Source organism: Tenrec ecaudatus, chromosome 13 (genome assembly GCF_050624435.1).
Source record: "Tenrec ecaudatus isolate mTenEca1 chromosome 13, mTenEca1.hap1, whole genome shotgun sequence".
Classification (NCBI taxonomy): domain Eukaryota; kingdom Metazoa; phylum Chordata; class Mammalia; order Afrosoricida; family Tenrecidae; genus Tenrec; species Tenrec ecaudatus.
Window position 1 is genome coordinate 115,811,274 of NC_134542.1, and position 19,493 is coordinate 115,830,766.

Below are 19,493 nucleotides of genomic sequence, written 5' to 3' on the forward strand. Positions count from 1 at the left end.
GAACCCACCCCGACTGCCTCAGGAGACAGGCTTCCCACAGGGAATATGCAGGATGCATTTTCATTGTTACAAATTGAACATAATTATAGTGATAATCACAAAGCAATATATAATCATATATAGTGAAATATTTATTTCTAAGTACAAATCAATGAATTTTGTCTGGAAGCATGGTCTTCAGGCCGGGTACTCCTTGTATATGGATGGACCCGCCTGGGAACGGAGAGAGGAGCAGTGTCTCAGTTCTTAAGACCATCGGAAATATGTGTTTTCCGATGGTATTAGGTGACCCCTGTGAAGGATCGTTTGACCCCCAAAGAGGGGGACCCACAGGTTGAGAACTGCTGCCCTACTGATAGAAACAGTAAGTATAAACAACAAAATTGCGAGAATTTAGTTATAATGAAATATTTAGTAAAAGATTTGGTAAAATGATACTATTCCTATGTTAATTAGTTGTGCTTTAAGGCCCCATTTCTGATGACTTTGTGCCAGCTTAAGTTTGTACAAAAAGACGTACATTGATGCAGTGCTTAGCTGTAATAAGACAAATGATAATATGCTGCTTGTGGAACGTCCTGAGATTTTCTATACTACTTGAACTTGTAGGCAGGTTGCAAGAGCAGAACAAACTTTGTCTTGCCTTTTAAATATTTACATTCAACCCGGTTTTCATAACTAGGAGGCCAAAGACATTTATAGAGGTATAAATATAGGCATGTACATATGTAAATATGTTAATCTATAACTCATAGGGATATAGGTCTAGAAACATATTTGTGGGTTAAGTATTAAGGTAACAGATGGACATTGAGCCTCTATTCAAGTCCTCCTTTCACACAAGGACACTTTGTTCTAATAACCTGGCATTTCGTGATGCTCACCTTCCCAACACGATTGCTGAAGAAGACAAAATGGGTGACATAAGGTAATGTGGTGAAAAAAGCTGATGATGCCCGGCTAATAGAAGATAAAGCATCTGGGGTCTTAAAGGCTTGGAGTTAAACAAGCGGCCATCTAGCAGGGAAGCAACAAAGCCCATATGGAAGAAGCACACCAACCCGTGTGATCACAAGGTATCAGTGGGATCAGATATTAGAAGACCCAAAACAAAAAACCATTTCAATGCGAACGAGGGGGGTCGGAATTGAGACCCAAAGCCCATCTGTAGACAACTAGACATCCCCTCACAGAAGGGTCACAAGGATGGGATGAGCCAGCCAGGGTGCAGTAGAACACTGACAAAACACACAACATTCCTCTAGTTCTTTAGTGCTCCTCCCCCGCCACCCATCATGATCCCAGTTCTATCTTACAAATATGGCTAGACCAGCACATGTCCACTGGTACAGGTTAGAGCTCTCAACACAAAGATTGCAGGACAGATAAACCCCTTAGGGCCAATAATGAGAACAGTGATACCATGAGGGTAGGGGGAAGGTGAGGGGAGGAACTGAGTACAATGGGGGAAGTGAGGTGGGGAACCGAGTGCAATGATCAACGTACAACTTCTGCTCCTCCCCTGCGGACTAACAACACAAATGTGGGTGAAGGGAGACAGTGAACGCTGTAAAATATGAAAGTAAAAATCATTGATAAATTATCAAGGGTTCACGAGGGTGGAAGGGGACAAAAGAAGGGCTGATACCAAGGGTTCGAGTACAGAGGAAATGTTTGGGAAATGTTGATGGCAACATATATAAAAATGTGCTGGATACAATTGATGGATGGATTGTTATTAGAGCCCCCAATAAAATGTATTAAAATAATAAAAAGAAAATAAACATAAGTCAATTAAAAAACAAAAGCAAAACCCTGTTTCAGTTACTCAAATAAGAATTTCAAATTCATATCCCAAATTGCAAATACCATGAAAGTACACATCCATACATTTCCACCCCTAGGTACAGAGAAGACATGAATGAAAAATAGGGTGTGGAAATGCACCTTTGAGGTTGGGAAATGTCCCCTTCTCCTTGCACCCCATCCCCACTCCCCATATCCCATACCAAACATACAGTGCAGGGTCAGAAATTTGGTTCAGCTGTCTGTAGCCTGAGAAACAACTTGACAATGAATCTGTTGGCATTATACTGCACTAGGATGAAAAAGGTGAACACCAGGCAGGATCTGACTTAGTCGTATCCCCATTAGAAAGGGTGTTTTATATATAGTACTTTGCAGTTTATTCAGACTCTTCAGAACTGTCAGAGCTTTGGGGGGAAAAAAGCATGGAAAATTTGCCAGTTTATGTGGTACCGATTTTCTTTATCCAAATGTACCAAGTTTTGAAGACTATCCTTGGAAATCTCCTGCCTAAAATTTTCTAGTAGACAAAGTCTAACAGAAACTTTAATAGCTGTGGATTCAATGTCACCGGTCTAGTATAGTGTCACCTGGACATCACATCGTGGAATTTGAATCTGTAAATCTTAAAGCCATTTCAGTGTCTTAGGGCAATCTCATTTCTATTAATAGTCACGTCTACCAACAGAAATATGCATATGGTCAATTATGATTACCGATGGATTCTTTATTTCTCAACTTGTGTACTTGCTAAGATTTATTTGTAAAATGACAATAGCGATTGGAAGGATTCTTGTGATCACTTATGGACAGAGTTTGCACAGATGCAGAGCAAGGTGACCCTCTACCTTCTTGTTTCAACTATCATACTGCAAACGAATGTCTTTTTTGGCAGAACATCTCGTGCCACGTTTCCGGTCGTCTTTTGGTGCTCTGTACTGTGCGGAAGTGCTTGCTGCCTTTGTCCAAAGCATGAGAAGGCTATGGTGTAGTTTCATGGAGAAAATAGTTGTGCTGGATAAACATGGTTCCGGTATGAATTACAGCACTGCTACGAGGTGTCCAGTTAGTAGATACAGGAGTTTATTACAAAACAAACATGTTTAAGCATGTCTCTGATCAGTGACTGGTTGCAGACGAGTTCTTTCTGTGACACATATGTTTTCGCCTCATTAGGGTACCCTAAACAATAAGATGTTCTGTGTAAGCAGTGGCTTTCTAGGGGATCTGCTGGGCTGCTTCAAGGTATGGTGGAGAGGTCTGTTGATTATGATCACTGGGTTTGGTTACTCTGCAGGTGTAATTTTGACAGACTTTCTCATAGAACACAGACGGTCACAGGAGCTTATTGGATGGGGTCTTCAGGAGATTGAAAACCACATGGTGAGACGCGGGCAAGGGAAGCTGAGCTGAGGATTTCTTTCCCTGTCAAGACACTGCACCTGCTCATTCATCGGGGGGAGCAAGGCTGTGCAGTGGGAGATCTCACGAGGAAATTTTACCCCACCTACCTAACACCTCTTGGCCCTTTCGACTTCGTTTTGTTCCTCAAACTCAAAGAACATGTCAAAGGAATTGGAATTGAGTCCTGGCGGATGCCAAAGCAGCCATTTGGACGTAGTGTAAACTGAAGTGTGTGACTGTTTTTCAGAAGGGTTAAGGGGACGAAAACACCATCTTCAGAAGTCTATAGATATAGCTGGAGGATATGTTGAGAAATATCAGCTTCACAGTTTGATATTTTTGTTTAATAAAGGTTTCTATTAACTTTAGAATAATACTTTTCATTGACCAGTTTAGAATACACTTATTGGGAATGAAGATTGACTGTGGATGCTCGGGCAGGACCACGCAAAATTTTGAAAACATGGCAAGGCATGATGAAATGTCAAGCATTGCTCACTTGTTACAGAAGCCTGGGCTATTGCTAAAAGGACGCTGTGGACCTCGGCTATGTCTGCTGAGTGATATGGATGAACTTGGGCGTCTTAGTAATGACAACATCTGACAGTAGCAGTGTAAGGAAAGCCCATCTGAGGAATAGGCCATTTAGTCCTCACTGACATTCACGGAGGTAGGGACATTGAGTATGCCCTCAAATAAAAAAAATAAGGGAAACAAGGAAAGAGTACTCCTGAAAAAGGTAACTTCTGGGAAAAATCAAACAAATTACTACATTTTAGGACTAGGGAAGAGCCAAGAGTGGCTGGCGACAGAGTATGTGGGAGGAGAGCAGGGAAGAAGGCAGGCTAGAACATTTGTGGGGAAACCAATGATTTTTCCATGAAGAGTGGAAAAAACGGTCAGAAACTTCCAGACGGCGTAAGTAGAAAAATGGCTGACCTTAACATTTCATTCAGAAACAGCATAAACAAACTGGGAACTGCTTGGGAATGGACGAAACAGTGGAGCTTTGAAAAACAGAATGCCAAATATTTTAAAATAAAACACCTTTCCTAAGAAGCTCCTTTATTAATCCTCTCATAATTTTGTTCATTCCCTTATTCTGCATCTCTTAAACCTCTACATGTACTATAAAGCTTTTCTTGCCAAGGTGTGCTTTCAGAAAGAAGAAACTCAACTCTTCAGTTAAAAACAACCATATTAACCTGTAATTGCTACCCTAGGGTTAAGCCAAAAGGTGGACAACTCAATATTTATACCTGCTGACTAAGCCACAGGGAAAACATAGTCTTAACAGGATGCAACCCCAGTAAGATAGGGTTGTCACTATTATTGAGTTGATACAGACTTAAGGGTTTCTACATGAAACCAACAGGTTTCTCTGTGAACTTCAACAGGAAATGATGTTAATTTGAATCCAAGATTACTCTAAGCACAGGAGGGAGCTCCTAGTGGTATAGTGGTCAGCAGTTTGAAACCACCGGCTGGCCCGAGGGAGAAAGATGAGGCTCGAGCTGCCCTGTAGAAGCCCACAGGTTTCCCTGTCCTCCAGGGTAGCTATGAGTTGGAATCAGCTTGATGGCAGTGAGTGTGTGAGTGTTGGAGTGGGCTAAGCACGAGGTTACTCACAGGAAGGTCAGTGGTTTGAACCCTCTAGCAGCTCTGTGGGAGCAAAATGCGCTCATGTGCTTGCATAGAGATTTTGCCCATGTAAAGCCTGTCTATGGGACAACTTTACTCTGTACAAACAGCTCCACAGCACAAGGGTTTGGACGGGTGAGCTGTTATCCAGAACAGGAATCGAGCATGGTGAAAAGGTGTTGAGAAGTTAGACGTGATGGGATCTACAAACTGAGGCAAAGCAACCTGGTGTAAAAGAGTTCACTTGAAAAGCCCAGTAAGCATGGTCAGAGGGTCAATATCCCAAGTTTAAAAAATAGCTTCTGCTAGCAAAAGCTGAAATTTGAAGAAAATATGCTTACAGTACAGTTAAATGCACATACTAATCACCTTTCTATCAAAATAAAACAATCCCATGGATTTAGAAATCAGTAAATCACTCATTAAGTCTCTCCTGCAAAATAGTAGTCGAGTCACAGATTTTATGTCATTCACCTAAAAGTGTCTACATGATAAGCAGGTACACCAACCTCCTAGTGTTTATCTACTGTGTAGGGTTTGTAATGAAAGTATTATTAGATATTTGTGAGGGGAAAAGGAGACATTAAAAACACCTTTAAAAAAACCTTATTTAATTATAAAACTGAAAATTTGGAAAACACAAATAATAAAGTCATGATGGAAAAATTCACTTACAAATCAAACACTCATAGATTATTACTAATAACATGTTTCTTTGTTATTTAACTTGGCTAGTTTTATTCACTATGCACTGATAAAAACACATAACTACTTGCTTTATTCATAATTATTTGATACTCTCTAAGAAGGAAGCACTTAAGTTAATTTTCTCAAAACATGATCAAATTTCAAGTTTAGGAGTCAGATGAGACAGAACTCTGAGCACTCTATTTTTGGGGGAAGCATTTGTGTCAAGAACTTAAAAAAGACAAAAGGCCTAAATATTTTCAGACAGACTACATTGGCTTCCTCTGGAATTCAGGCCAAACACAAGTTCACACCAAATTCTTGTATCTTTTCATTTAAAATACCATGCAGTTATCAGCTCCCCTATGGCATAAAACGTATCAATAGCTAACACTTACATGACACTCATTAGGTTCCAGACACTGTTCTCAGCATTTAACATATGCTCCTTCATTGAGTGCCCACAAGTTCATGGAAACAGGCACCACTGTTCATCTTCAGATGAGGAACAGACACACAGATGTTCATGTCTTAGGATTGGAAGGCCTCAGTTGGCCTCAAAAGTTTAATTCAGAAAGACTTTTCTGGGGCAAATATTAAAGTGGAAAGAGTAAAGTGCTGTTGTGAAGATGATTGTGGTAATGACTGTACAATTCTTCTCAATACGATTGAATTATATGATGTGGATTATGTGGCAATAAAACTGTGGGGGGGGGCAGGGAGAGAATGCATTCAGGAAAAAACAAAACAAAAAATAAAGTGCTCAGATAAGCAGAACACTAACCACTTGACTACCTTCCACTTTCTGAACATTTGGTTAATGGAGACTTTTACTGCCTTTTAAACATTTCTTAACATTGAAGTACTGGCGCTGGGAAACAGAATGGTTGTAAATATGGTCAATCAGAAACACTCTGATCATCTGAGTCACAGAGTATTTGGGAGGATGCACAGTGACCCAAAATAGGTATCATGGAGAGAGGCCATTGAGCAGTTTACTGAATGGTAACTATTATCAACTGGGGTGAAACGAAGAGTAGGTTCAATGGGTTTATATTTAATGATCAGCCCACAGTGCCTTCTCCCTTGGGCAGAGTCTTGCTTATGACTTGTCTGGTCTACAACTCCCAAGATGCAAGGTTTGTGACCTCTGTATTTCCAAGTTTCACCTCCTTGCTTTATTATTACTAGAATCCACGCCCATGGATTAAGCGGGGAGGGGGAAGGTGAGGCTCATATGGGAATGTAATTCAGGGTCCTTTTTTTATTTGTGGGGAGGCCTGGTGGTGTAGTGGGTTACACATTGGGTTGCTAACGGCAAGGTTAGCAGTTCAAACCCATCACAGGAGAGAGATGTGGTGTTCTGTCCCCATAAAGATGAAATGCACAGGGGCAGTTCTGCTCTGCCCAACAGGGTCCCTGTGAGTCAGAATGGGTCTGACGGCAGGGACTGAGGTATCACTGCGCTCTGCATCTCTCGGGGAACTTCCGTGTCGGCCTGCAGTGTTGGTCTTCAATTTTGATTTTAGCTTTGCCATCCATCTCTTTCAAGAAGAGCCCTGATGGCACACTGGTTACGTGTTGGGTTGTGAACCTCCCAGGTCAGCAGTTCAAAACCACCTGTGGCTCCACGGAAGAAAGACAAGATTTTCTGCCCCCATGGAGTTACAGTCTTGAAAACGCACAGGGGCATTCCACTCAACCTTACAGGGTCGCCAGGAGTCAGAAACCACGCAACAGTAATGGGTTTGACAGTTTTTGAGTTTTGCTTCAAAGGTTGCTTTTGTTCAAAATGTACACTTTTTGTTGTCGTATTCTGGGATGAGTCTTCAAAGATTTTGCTAGCAGGCTTTTCATCAATGGGGCTCCTTTGATGTTAGCTCTCTTGTCCACAGTCAGGGTGCTTTTCCAAGGAGGTGGCTTTCTTTCAGTGTGGCAATGCCAACTCAGTCCGGAGACTTGTGTGCACGACAACAGCTGTCGTCCTTCATGGCAGGAGTCTTGAAGTTCCTTGAAGCAGTGACTTCCTAGTAGCTGTCCAGCAGGCAGCTGGCAGGCCTCAGGAACCTTGGACGGTCTGCGTGACTAGTACCCGAGAGCGATGTTATGCTGGAAGAGCAGGTACCACAACTGCCTTTCCAGTTGTTAGTGTGACATGTTCGGCCGCCCACCTCAGTCATTACAACAAACAAATACCCAGGAACTGGTTAAGATCATTTTGGTGTGTACTCTGTAAAGAGCCATGCATTGAGGGTTGTTAGAAGATCATTGGATTAAAAAAAAACCCCCACAAATTTCCAACAGTGATTGGGATTTGCATTGGTTGCAGTTACTAAAAGTACAAGCAAGACTAGAAATAGTTGGGAAGCACCATAAATAAATAAATTGGACCAAAAATCCTGCAACACTGTTCTAATAATCCATCTAAGGAAGCATACTATTTATTGAGATAAAAGGATTAATAAAACAATTTACCGTAGTATCGACATACATTGAAGTCATCGTCTAATTATACGCATGCCTCAGTTTTTGTGACGTAAGGAAATCTGCACTTTAAAGAACTGTTTGAGTTGCTCACAAAGTCCCCTGAAGTTTTGTTTAAAGGTGGACAGCACAGAATGTCAGAAAGTGGCGCTGTGGGTCAGGCTCACTGTCTAATTATTCACTCAAAAGGGAGAGGGGAATAGAGCTCTGAGTTTCAAAAGTATAGTCTGAAGACTGCCCAGTATGAGAAAAAAATCCAATGATCTGGAAAAGAGGGAGAAGGTTCAGGGTTAGGAAGGATCAATTAGATTCCTAAAGAATGAAAACATCACTAGGTTTTAAAATGGCTACTAGAAGAGCTATTTCCAGAATCCTGACACTCAATGCTTCACTAACTTGGCTACCATCTAAATCCGGGTTTTCTTCATTAAAAAGTGAGTCAGCATTTCAGGTAATTGGGAAACTCTTCCCCGTGATTTATCTGGATTTGGCCCGGAGATGAGGGGAACAACAGAAGGCATCTATTATAGAAATGGTGTCAATATGGGGCACGCTCCTGTTTTTGTAAGGCAAGCAATGCCAACAGCAAAGGACCCCACATAGCAGATTAAATTCCATGTTCTTCTTCACACTGCAGGGCTGCACTGTGGCAACACCATCCCCTGTTCCAAGCCTCCAGGGGAAAGCACATGCAACCTGCGAGCCGAGAGAACCAGGACAGTGCACACGATGGCTCTGGTACTTCCCTGGAGGGTTACAAAGAATCTGCTATTTTTAGCTCTCTTTCACATTACCAGAGAATACAGTGTTCAGCAGAAAAGTACCGCACAGGCTTCTAACAGGCCAGTTTTCTCTTATATAGGTGACCTGAACTAGCAGCTGTGCTAAAAAAAAAGCAATCCCCCCCGCCTTTTTTTAAGAAAAGCAATCTTAATAGAATAAAGTAGGTATTCCAACAGATAAATAATAATTAGAAAAAGGAGAATTGCTTACTTAGGGCAGTATTAATCTACCTCCCAACCCCCAAGATTGAACAGATACAGCAGAAGGGTTGGAAGGCATTTTTTAAAACTTAAATAAAATTTTGCAAATTCTTGAATTAATTTTTCACTAGGTACCTGTGAGACAGGCTATAGGAACTATTCCCTAATTGTCAAAATCTCTGATTAGTTCCCTGACCTATCTGAACACCTGTAGTTCCCTTTTACTGAGCAGGCAAGTTCAAGGCTAGTCTGATTTCCTAGAAGAAAGCAGAGCCATGGCCTCTCCACTATCCTTTCTCCTCTATGACTCCCTGTTCTTCTGCTCCTGTTCCCTCCAATAAATACCATACATGCAGCAATCGTTAAAAAAATAAAACGAAAAAGCAGCCATCCCGAGGTTAAAGGTCATAGCTATTTAAATGGTCACCTTACGGAAGACTCGACACAACTCAAGGAAATGTATGGGTACTTACCAGACATATTTGGCTCCTGATCTCAGTGGTGGCAGATTAATGTTAGAGGGAAAAGGGAAATACAGTGGATTTGTTGGTGCTGTATGTTGTCTGAGTCTGCATTGGCCATACAACACACTAAGAAAAGTTCAGTGGACGACAGGGCTAGTCAGAGCCACACCCCAATAACGTAAGCACAGGAGTCCTATCACTGAGTCAAATTTGTCTATAAAGAGACTTCCTGACTTTGTGCTTGGCATCCCCTTTGCCATAGCTAAATCCTCATCCTGTTTACCCAAACTGAGCCCCCTGCCCCCGCGCATGCGCGCGCACAGACACGCTCCTTAGTCACTTCTAGATCTAGCCCAATAATTTGAGAGCTTTATAGACTGGTTATCCTAACGTGTTCGTCCTATGGGGGAACTGGCATTATGAGCTAGGCAGTGGGCTGCTCACTGCAAAGTCAGTAGTTTAAACCCTCCAGCACTCCCCGGGAAAGACGAGGCTGCCTTCCTTTGTAAAGGCTGGCAGGCTTGATTGAAAAGCCTACAAAGGGTCAAGCTGTGAGCCGCAGTCAACTCAATGGCAGTGGGTTTGGTTTGTAGTAATAGTATAGTATAGTATAGTATAGTATAGTGTAGTGTAGTATAGTATAGTATAGTATAGTGTGGCTTATGGGGACTCTACAATAATTTGCTGATAACAGGCTTATTGAATTTGTAACCACACATTACAAATGATTTGGAAAGCTAAGATTAAAGATTTCACATACTGATCTTTCTGATGTTATCGACTGGTTGCAAAATTAAAATGATATTTAGTTTCACACAAACATTTTGATCTCAACAGGTACACAATAGTGCAGTTTGGGGTGGTGGGGGGATTATGAGAGATAACAGGAGTGGGAGCCTAGGCGAGTTTTTGGGTGGTACACAGTTTGTGCTTGGCTACTAATGGAGAGGCTGGCAATCTGAATGCACACAGCGATGCTGGTGCTCTGCTTGTGTCAGGATTGCAACCACAGGCCCTCGTGGTGTTGAGTTCTATTCTGTGAGCCGGGGTGTCACACGCTGCAATCCACTTGACGGCACTGGGGTTCAGTGGTTTTATTTTCTTGAGGAGCCCAAGGAGCTTCAAATACATTTAGGTTACATTCATTTGATGGCACATTTCAATGTGTAATCAATCATAGGCCTAAGACAGTTAGGTAGCAAGAGGGCAAGAGATATATTTAACTTTTATTAATGAGTATTGCATGCTTAAGATATTAAATATTTAGATAAGCTCTAAACCAAACCGAATCTCCAGTCCAAATCTGCTTGGGTGGGTTTGGGTGGGGGAGGGGGGAGGGAATAAAGCAATAGCTTCTGCAAATTTTCCAAAGGTAAATTAGAATAAGCCAAGGTCATCATTTATATTCAAATCCCTATTTCTGTCTTATGATGCATGAGTAAAACGCATTACAAATAATGGAAACTGTAAGCAAATGTTAATACAGCAATAAAAAAATGCAGTGGAAAGCTGAGTAAAAAGAAGCCAGGAAGCAGCTGAAAAAGAGACCGGTTCACTGTGAGAAATGTAAGCCTCTCAGACAGTGCTACGGCCCCGAATCCAACAGCTCAGGAACAAGGCCAATTATTGCAAAGCATTGAAACACATATGGTGAAGCTGCAAACTTGTCAAGAAGAGTTAGAGGAGTAAAAAAGCAGCTACAGCGAAGACAGCCAGGGTCCTTGACCTCATCAATCCCCATCTCTGCTCTAACGACTGACTACCTGTGTGGAGGCTTGGTTTATGGGCTCAAGCTGCGAATTTGACCATGGCAGGCTCAGATGGTAAAGTCCCATGACTGCAACTTGAAAATAATCAGGTCTTTTGAAATGGCTGTTTGTGAGACCCCCTAATTGACAGACAGTAAGTTGCAAAGATGTTGCACACCAATTCTCTAATAGTCTACCTTTTCTGCATCTAAAATAAACGACTCACAAGAAACAGAATCACAGAGTTGTGGAGCACACAGAGGTTTCTAGAGGCAATCCAATAAGTAAACCTCCTCTTCCTTTAAAGGGAGTAAAAGGAAACGCTGGGGCTTCCAGGGCTCTGCCCAATAGCAGTCACAAACAGCCCAGGGCGGCCAGGAAGCTGACTCCTGAGGCTGGCTTTCTTTCCTGTGGTAACGGGCACGGTTGGAAAACCCCGGAGGGAAGCCAGGATTTCTCCTGTTGCTGTGGGGAGGGCTTGGCTCGCTCACTCCGGCTTTGAATGGCCAAGGCCACTCAGTTCACATTCCTAACACAAGGCTGGTACATTCATTCTCCAGGAGTATTGTTACTACTGGGTTCAATTCAGATCCCCAAACAGACGGGTTTATTGTGGAGGAAATGATGGCATGCAGGCACACCAGCATGGAAGACGAAAAGCTAACACGCTCCACCCTTTCTTGGCCTAGTTTGTGCCTGGAAACACACACCTAAGACACACGACAGGTTCATCACACTGAGAAGTAGAATGTAGGACAATCACAGGGGAGAATCCACGACAGACCCTGGAGGAATTAGACTTACATGCACAAAGGTAAGTGACTGACATGGGAATCAACATACGTCTGTACAAACAAACAAACAAACATCGCCCTTCTCATTTACCTTGTCCAGCAGGAAAACACCAACATAAACACACACTGTCTATGTGCTTTTACCAACTTCTTTCAAAACAATCGTTTAAGAGTTTATATTCCTTACTAAGGACTAATTCTATAAAAGATTCAATACAGTCGCCAACCCAATAGTTGGCACTTAAACTCTTTTTATACTTATTAGTATATATTCTCCTGCCAGATAAGGATGCTTTGAGAATTTATTTATTTTTCAAATTGAATGGATTTCAACTAGTGTAGGATGCAAATTAAGAGTACAATACAAAAAAACATAGCAAAAACAAAAGAGTACAATACATAAAATAAGTCATAGGAAAACCCCCAGTTCTCAAAATCATGCAAAAACAGGACCATTTTTTCAGAGCCTGTGTTAACCGGATTCAATCGGGCTGACTTACGGTTTCCTGACTCCTCATTACAATTTGCAAAAGAAAACAACCCGCAATGAAATCATCACGTACGATAAGCATGTGCCTGACCGTCATGCAGTATTTTGGCCTTCATCAGGAGTGGCATATGGGAATGCTGTCCACAGGGATGCATTTGCAGTACCACACTGGTCCTGTCTATGATGAAATGCTTTACTTTTATGGACAAATTAACTGTAGTGAGAAATAAAAACAGGGAGCTTTGGAAGTGACCTAAAAGTGCATACAAATACTGCACACAGAATCTTTGCCTCAGGAATAGGGAGGACTAAAGGTCTAAATGAACTGATCTGACAGAAGTGGTTTGAATAAGTAGACTGCTTTGTAAAAATATTTTTTGTTCTGAACATCAGCTATAATTTTCATTGTTGATTTTGGACAGGAAAAATAGAGACAAAAACAGTATGAAAAATCTCGGAAAATCATTCATTATATATAAGACTGAAACAGCAAAGTGCATAACAGTGAAAAGCAGTGTCATGCCATGACCAAATCCTTGAATCCCACGGAGAAAAAGAAACAACCTTTGACATCTTTCAGGGTGCTCAAAGTACAATGTACTATTAAATTTCAGGCAAACTCAGGGTACAGGGAGTCGTATTTGAGACAAAGGACCAGTTCTAACTTGGCTACAGCATTTGTACACAGCATCCTCTGGAAGGACATTTAACACACACACAATACAAGACTGGTGACACATAATCAAGAAAGAACCTGCATACTAAGTGTGCAACAACACCCAGGAGAAACAGATGACGGTCCCAGAAGCTTCCCTGCAAAGGCCACCGGTGAATGAGAATCACACAGTCCAGGAAGTTGGTGAGTCACAAGGGTCAATGGAAACTGCACAGATGGGAGAAAACTTCTCATTAGACTGCCCTTCAGATCTGCGGCAGCCTCGGCAGCTCCACACAACATCAGGAGAAGTAAACTACCTCAGCGGAGGATGAGGGTTATGTCACCACGGTGAGGCATCCTGCGTCACCAACAGTGATAAGTAGCATAAAAGGTTCCAAAGAAATTGATTAAGGGGGTGGAGGGTGGGGGGAGGATTTACTTTGACTCCCAGGGTTACAAAAGACTACAAAAACTTCATCGGACACCAGGGACAGAAGTACACAGAGGTTGGAAGTATTCTGAGGTCCAAGTTTTTAGAGTCAACTCATAGTTGTCTTTGCTGCACATGAGGAAAACATTTGCAAAAGGGTAAAATGAAAAGAATGTTGAGTTTCAACCGATTTTACCATTAGCTTGTTCTAGGCTCAGGCATTGCTTTCCCTGTACAACCAACAAACTGAGAGAGAAAACACAGAGAAGATGCACGAGAGCATCATTCCTTTCACAGGCATGCCTGCGGAGATGAAGACACCGGAGTGTCTTCCCTATGTGGGAGCTGCTGAACAAGGTCAGGTCCTTGCTCCAGGGAGCCATTCAGCCCTCACTTGGCTTTGGATCCCGCGGTCCTGTTATCGTGTGGTTACCAGGGAGCAAGGATGGTTTCCACTGCGATGGCAGCTGCTCACCACAGGACTGCTTGGCCTGACAGGACCCTCCCGAGGCGCTCCACCTCGTGAGCAAGGGCCACTGAATGTGTGGGACTTATGGAAGATGCTAAGCGCTGCCCCTTCTTCCACCCGCAGTGGACACCTAGCTGAGAGGGCTGATGGACAGTGTTGGCAGTACCTTCAGAGTAAAAGGAAATGCTGGACGAGGAGAAAAGCAGAGCCACAGCTAAGAAGTCATGAAATAGGAAGCAGAACTCACCTGTCTGTTGTGCAGGCTGTGGCAGTGGCTGGTTGAGATGGGAATTGTAGTGGACAGAGGGGACCGGGCGGTACTGAGGTTGACTGGAGTGATAGTGGCCTGGAGCACAGTAACAGGCTGGCATCTAGGATTGTAAATGTCAGGGGGAAAAAAATTCAAGTTTTATTATAAGAGGCATTTGTGTCTGTGAGGAACAGCCGTGTCATGAGTACAAATTCTCGTCAGTACTGACCATCTGAAAACAGACTTGCTTGGTTTTCAATTTAATGGGAAAAAACACGAACATTTCCAACATATGTTGTCAGTGTTAGGTATCACTGAGTTGGCTTCCACTAAGAGTGACCTTAAGTCTACTGAAATGAGACACTGCCAGTCCAACGCCAGCAAGAGCCTGTGTGGCTACTGTGCCCTTCCCTCTTGTTGGGGGCCTGCCTCTGCTGACCAAGCGATGATCTTTCTCTAGGGACGGTCCCACCTGACAACACGCCCAGAGTACATGAGATGATGGTGACGACATTCACACAGCAGCCCACAAATCGGCTTCAGTAGTTTGAGTTTTTCCATATTGATTCCAGATCTTTCTTTTATGAACAGAAACGTGACTGAGAAAGTAAGAAGGCTATTCCACCGTCTCTTTTCTCTGCTTGCCAAGAAAAACCAGTATCCTGTATATGGTTTAACTCTACTATGCATTTATTACCTATACACAGTATTGTTTTTGAGTATTTTAAAAATTATATTTGTTATTCCCCCTGTGAGTTACCTTTGGATTTGAGACTAATTTTTATTCATTTGTTATTATTTTTAAAAAGATAATTTTATTGGGAGTTTTTACAGCTCTTATAGCAATCCACACAGCAAATGTATCAGCATATTTGTGCACATGTTGCCATTATTATTGGCTATACATTTACTTTCTATTTGAGCCCGTGGTATCAGCTCCTCTTTTTATCCACTCCATCTTCGTGACCCCTTGATAAATGATAATTATTTTTATATCTTACACCAACTGCTGTCTCCCTTCCTCTACAGTTTCTTCCCCCCTCCTTTCTCCACCTTCCTCCCACTCTGCTGGTATCTATACTCCCATTTCTGTTCCTGAGGATTTCTCTGACCTGGATTGTACCTGCTATATACAATCTGCTATGTACCTGTGTAAGCTGCTATGTACCTGTGTACATATCCAGCTGAGACTGCAGTGAAAGGCAGGATTGGGATCATGATGGTGGGGGCTGAGGAAGTCTCAAGGAACCAGAGGAATATTGTATGTTTCATCGGTGTTATACTGTGTCCTGGTTGACTCATCCCTTCTTTGCGACGCTTCTCTGAGAGGATGTCTCATTGTTGAGACTTACTTTTATTCAAACTTAGAAGACTGGCTCATTCAATTCACAGTGGTACAGAGGTTTAATTGATATGGCTCTTCTAGTCAGCGTCTTTTTGTAACTCCCACAAATGACTGGGTACAACCACATAGATTGGGTGTATTTCTTCTCTTCCTGAGAAGAGTCTGGACAATTTTTTAAATCTTTTTTTTACATTTTATTAGGGGCTCATACAACTCTTATCACAATCCATACATATACATACATCAATTGTATAAAGCACATCTGCACATTCCCTGCCCCAATCATTCTCAAAGCATTTGCTCTCCACTTAAGCCCTTTGCATCAGGTCCTCTTTTTTTTTCCCTCTCCCTCCCCGCTGCCCCCTCCCTCATGTGCCCTTGGTAATGTATACATTGTTATTTTGTCATATCTTGCCCTGAGTCTGGACAATTTGAAAGATGATGGTAATTCAGTTGTGATCGTTAAAAGGGTTGTTATTGTGAAAACTTGAAACTCACGTTGGGAATCAGTCAATTTTGCCAACCCCTGAGTATAAATTGAGCCATCTCAGAAACAGGATAGGGATCTCACTACCACTAAGAATGAAAAGCCAGGAACAGAGCATAGCCTCTGGACCTGGAGATTCCTGGGCATTGAACTTCCTCAATCCAGAGATGGAAAGCTGTGACACCAGAGAATGGGCAAAAGCAGAATCAAGAATGAGACCTTGAGAGAGAAAGGTAGGCTTCTTGGGTCATAGAGTAAGCAAAGCTGCGTCCCTTGAGGCAGGAGGCTCACTTGTGGAGTGAGGTGCCTCTAGGGAGCTGGGTTTGCTGATCTACAAGCTAGAGCTCAGCACTTTTGTGCTGAGGTCTTATGGTGGAGTGGCATGCTCTTTGAGCATATATTGGCAGCCCTAACAAAGTTTTGTCGCATTGCGCTAAGCAAGCAGGGCTAGGAAAAATGAGTTTGTTCCAACCAAAGAGCCGTGTCATACACTGTTAACTTCCTTACTAAACCCCGTAATTGTGAGTATGATCTGTGAGTTCTGTGCGGCCCATGCACAGAATTATTGAATCCAGCTGATAAGTAGAGAGCACTGTGGGAAGGATGATTTGTGTGAGAGAACTGGTAAAGAAAATTGGAGAGTTGGGGACATGTCTGAACACTGCCGTATAGGAATTGACCTTGGGTTGGAGTTTGACTCTCCCCCCGTGAAGCCACATGCTGGCTCCACATGCCAGTTTTATGATCACTAATGGATAATGACATTGGTTCCATTTAGTTGTGCTCATATTTCTACTGAAAACTACAATGCCAGGAAGACTAGACTCATTCAGTTTTCCTTCTAGACCTATTTAGATCAGTTGTAAATTTCTCTGAAACTAATCTGACCTACTTTGGGATTAAAAACATAAGCTATGGACCCTGTAGTTCTGCAAATGTTAACTGATTCATAGTAAAAGGTTCATGGATTTAATCAAGTTTGGCTTTTCAGACTGGGCTACAGCTAAAAAAGAATAGAACTAGTTAAGTTTGTAAGAGTGTCCATCTCATTTGGAAGCCAGGATTTCTAGAGCAGGTTTGAACTAAGAATCTCCTAAGTGTACAGAATCATCAATTCATTTAATAGTCCCATACGCACACACACAAGTTTTCTGTCTCTAGAACACACACATGCATAAAACAATGACAACCACTACAAAAACAAATCCACTGCTATCAAGTTGATTCCAACTCCTAGCAATCCTATAGAATGCGATCTAAAGTTTCTGAGACTGTAAGTCTTTATGGGAACAAACAGCCTCACTTTCTCCTGAGGGGTGGCTGGGGGGTTGAACACCAACCTTGTGTTTAGCAGCTCAATGACCAGCCCATTGTGCCACCAGGATCTAATACACACAGAATCCCTTAATATTTTCATAACCATATCCATCATTATACATGTTATTATATGTATGGGTATTTGTAAATCATACAATTTGTAGAACAATGAATAATGGAATTTTGACACAAACTTTTTGAAGCCCTTTTATACATGCTTTCTTAATCCAATTAAATCAATGCATAAGGCATGAATTATAACATTACATTTTGAGTTTATATTCTATATAGATGGAACATATTCTAAATTTTTTGGAAAAAAGTAAAATTTTACTGTTTCCAGCAGAAGTTTACACAGCATAATAGATTTTCAGTTAACAATTTCTATACAATTTGTTCAATAACACTGGTTATGTTTTTGTTTTATTTTTTCAATTCATGAAAAAGTAGAAAATAATAAAGATAGGACACATTAAGAAGAAGATAAACAAATGTTGAGACGTTCAATTTTAGCCTAACTACCACAGCTTCTGCAAAATGTGTGCTCAGAACTTAAGCTCTAATGCATTTCCTTCCCCTGATTTTGGATGTTGTTGCTTACAATCCTTGGATCACACAGTGTATAGCCTATTATTATTATTATTATCTGCAGTACTTAGTTTCTAGAAAATTCCCACGACACGGAATTTGGTAGTACACTGCTAGCTGGAAGCAACGCAGGATAGATTCTTGTGAGCCTCTGGTCACAACACTGTCAGACAGTAACCATGTGAGCTTGTTTTAGTTGAGTCTGTGTTTAAAGACACCTGTTTAATGGCAGACACGAGTCCTGGTGGCACAGTGGTTGAACTGTTTGTTGGCTGTCAGCCAATCAAAAGATCAGTGGTTTGAATCATCAGCTACTTTGTGGGAGAAGGATGTGCAGCAGGCTTCTGTAAAACACATATAGCCCCGGGGGCTCCCTCGAGCAGTTCCACTCTGTCCTAGGGGCATGTGAGTCGGAATCAACTCAGCAGCCCTGGGTTTGGTTAAATACATATTGATTCATCAAGACAGAACTAACCCATGTCCAACAGCTTTGTAAAACTCAAACCCAAAGGACACTGATCTAATGCAAGTATTTTCTCTGTATGGCACATCACAGCCTTCTTGTAATTAAGAACATCAGACAGCATTTCAGAACTGTATCTGAAGGCCTTTTTAAACAGAAAAATAAACAAAAATAAAAGCACAAAAGTGTGACAAATGTAAAACAGAAACAAAAAGACAGAGCCTTAGCAGGGAAAGTGTGAGTTAGAGAACGGACATCCCCCTCCTGTGTGTTCTGCACATAACTGTGAGAGACGACGAATAAACTCTGTGGAGTAGGCGAATCCACAAATACAGGATCTGTGAATAACGAGAATCCACAGCCTAACACAGCAACAACACAAAGGATGGGTACGACATCGATGGAATTGTATTTTACAATACTCGTTATTTTATTTGCAGTGCCAATATTAACTTGAAGTACTTGTGATGAGCTAAACCCAAAACCAAATCCACTGACATCAAGTTGATTCAGATTCACAGTGAGCCTATAGGACAGAGTAGCGCTGCCCCCCAGTTTCCAAGGCTGTCCATCTTCTGGAATCAGACCGCCACATCCTTCTCCCACGGAGTGAATGGTTAGTGCTAAGTGCTCACCACTTGGTTAGCAGCGGGGTGCTTCAGCGACAGGCTATAGACACATACCGCTGTTTTTAGAGGAACTCTCCCCCACACACACGAAGTCAAAGGGATATGAATTAAAACCAACACAAAACAAGCAATCGAAGGAATACACTGGAACACTAAAATGGCATACCTAAATCCAACTTTGTCAGTAATTACATGAAATGTAAACAGACACACACTCAAGTACAAAAGACAGAGAATTTTAAGACTGGATAACAAGGCAAACTCCAACCCTTTGAAGAACCCTCAAAGAGTTCATGGAAAATGCAAATTATCAAAAAACTGCAAGGATTTAAAAATTGTTTTGCACCGAAATAAAC

At 41.9% G+C, this 19,493-nt stretch overlaps 1 protein-coding gene across 10 annotated transcripts in view; it reads right to left on the reverse strand.

Moving 5' to 3' along the window:
* Positions 1–19,493, reverse strand: part of R3HDM1 (R3H domain containing 1) — a 197,251-nt gene that overhangs the window by 45,279 nt on the left and 132,479 nt on the right. For all 10 annotated transcript variants that reach the window (XM_075530052.1, XM_075530050.1, XM_075530051.1 and 7 more), the window contains one exon: positions 14,306–14,429. In XM_075530052.1, the coding sequence (XP_075386167.1) occupies positions 14,306–14,429 (124 nt within the window). The remainder of the gene's footprint in view (positions 1–14,305; positions 14,430–19,493) is intronic.